Below are 1371 nucleotides of genomic sequence, written 5' to 3'. Positions count from 1 at the left end.
CCATTTCCACCCCAAACATTCCCATTTCCATCCCAAACATTCCCATTTCCATCCCAAATATTCTCCATTTCCACCCCAAACGTTCCCCATTCCCTATTTCCATCCCAAACATTCCCCATTTCGGGATTGGCCTCCCTGGGTGTTCTCGGAGTGGGGTTTGGGGTCGGGGTCACTGTAGGACCATCCTGTCCCTGTCCTGTCCCTGTCCCCTGGATCTCAGTGTCCCCTGTCCTGCAGGTCCCTGGAGGAGTCCGTGGGGAAGCCCCTTTATCTCATATTCCGGTACGTTCCTAAATCCCAAATCCCAAATAACACTGGGATCATCAGCTCTGTCCCAGTGCTGATCCCAAAAAAAACAGGAATTCTTCGCTTCATCCCACTGCTGTCTTATGGGAAGCCAGGGGTTCCTGTGGGGTTTCTTAGGGATTTCTATGGGATTTCTGTGTGGTTTCTGCAGGGTTTCTATGGGGTTTCTGTGGGATTTCTGTGGGTTTTCTGTGAGGTTTCTATGGGATTTCTGGGGGGTTTCTGCAGGGTTTCTGTGGGGTTTCTGTGAGGTTTCTATGTGGTTTCTATATGGTTTCTATGGGGTTTCTGTGGGGTTTCTGTGCAGTTTCTGCGGGGTTTCTATGTGATTTCTGTGGGATTTCTGTTAGGATTTCTGTGGGGTTTCTGTTGGGATTTCTGTGGGGTTCCTATGGGGTTTCTGCAGGGTTTCTATGGGGTTCCTGTGGGATTTCTATAGGGATTTCTGTGAGGTTTCTGCAGGGTTTCTGTGGGGTTTCTGCGGGGTTTCTGTAGGGATTTCTGTGGGGTTTCTGTGCAGTTTCTGTGGGGTTTCTATGAGATTTCTGCAGGGTTTCTGTAGGGATTTCTGTGGGGTTCCTATGGGGTTTCTGTGGGGTTCCTATGGGATTTCTGTGCAGTTTTTTCAGGGTTTCTGTGGGGTTTCTGCGGGATTTCTGTTGGGATTTCTGTGAGGTTTCTATGGGATTTCTGGGGGGTTTCTGTGGGGTTTCTGTGCAGTTTCTGTGGGGTTTCTATTGGGTTTCTGTGGAATTTCTATGGGATTTCTATGTCGTTTCTCTGGGGTTTCTGTGGGCTTTCTATGGGATTTCTGTGCAGTTTCTATGGGGTTTCTGTGGGGTTTTGGGGAGTGGGACCTGTGTGTCCCAACAGAGAGCCCCATCCCCATGACCCTGTGTGACATTTCTGTGTCCCCTGTCCCATCCCGGTGTCCCCAGGAACCTGTGCCAGATGCAGGAGGACAACAGCGGTTTCTCTCTGCTGTTGGATTTGCTGTCGGAGCTGTACCAGAAACAGCCCAAGATCGGTTACCACCTGCTCTACTACCTGAGGGCCAGGTGAGCC

At 50.4% G+C, this 1371-nt stretch overlaps 1 protein-coding gene across 1 annotated transcript in view; it reads left to right on the top strand.

The window, feature by feature from the left end:
* Positions 1–237: 237 nt before the first annotated feature.
* LOC130588317 (integrator complex subunit 3-like) overlaps positions 238–1371 on the top strand; it is a gene marked incomplete at both ends in the record, with an annotated part of 2972 nt that continues 1838 nt past the window's right edge. Inside the window, 2 exons of the mRNA XM_057389252.1 lie at positions 238–282; positions 1245–1364. Coding sequence (XP_057245235.1) covers positions 238–282; positions 1245–1364 — 165 coding nt within the window. The remainder of the gene's footprint in view (positions 283–1244; positions 1365–1371) is intronic.

The sequence above is a fragment of the Malurus melanocephalus genome, unplaced genomic scaffold, assembly GCF_030028575.1.
Source record: "Malurus melanocephalus ecotype Western Australia unplaced genomic scaffold, MMel_1.1 scaffold_4354, whole genome shotgun sequence".
Classification (NCBI taxonomy): Eukaryota; Metazoa; Chordata; class Aves; order Passeriformes; family Maluridae; genus Malurus; species Malurus melanocephalus.
Note: the sequence above shows the minus strand (reverse complement) of the source record. Positions and strands in the feature narration are given on the sequence as shown.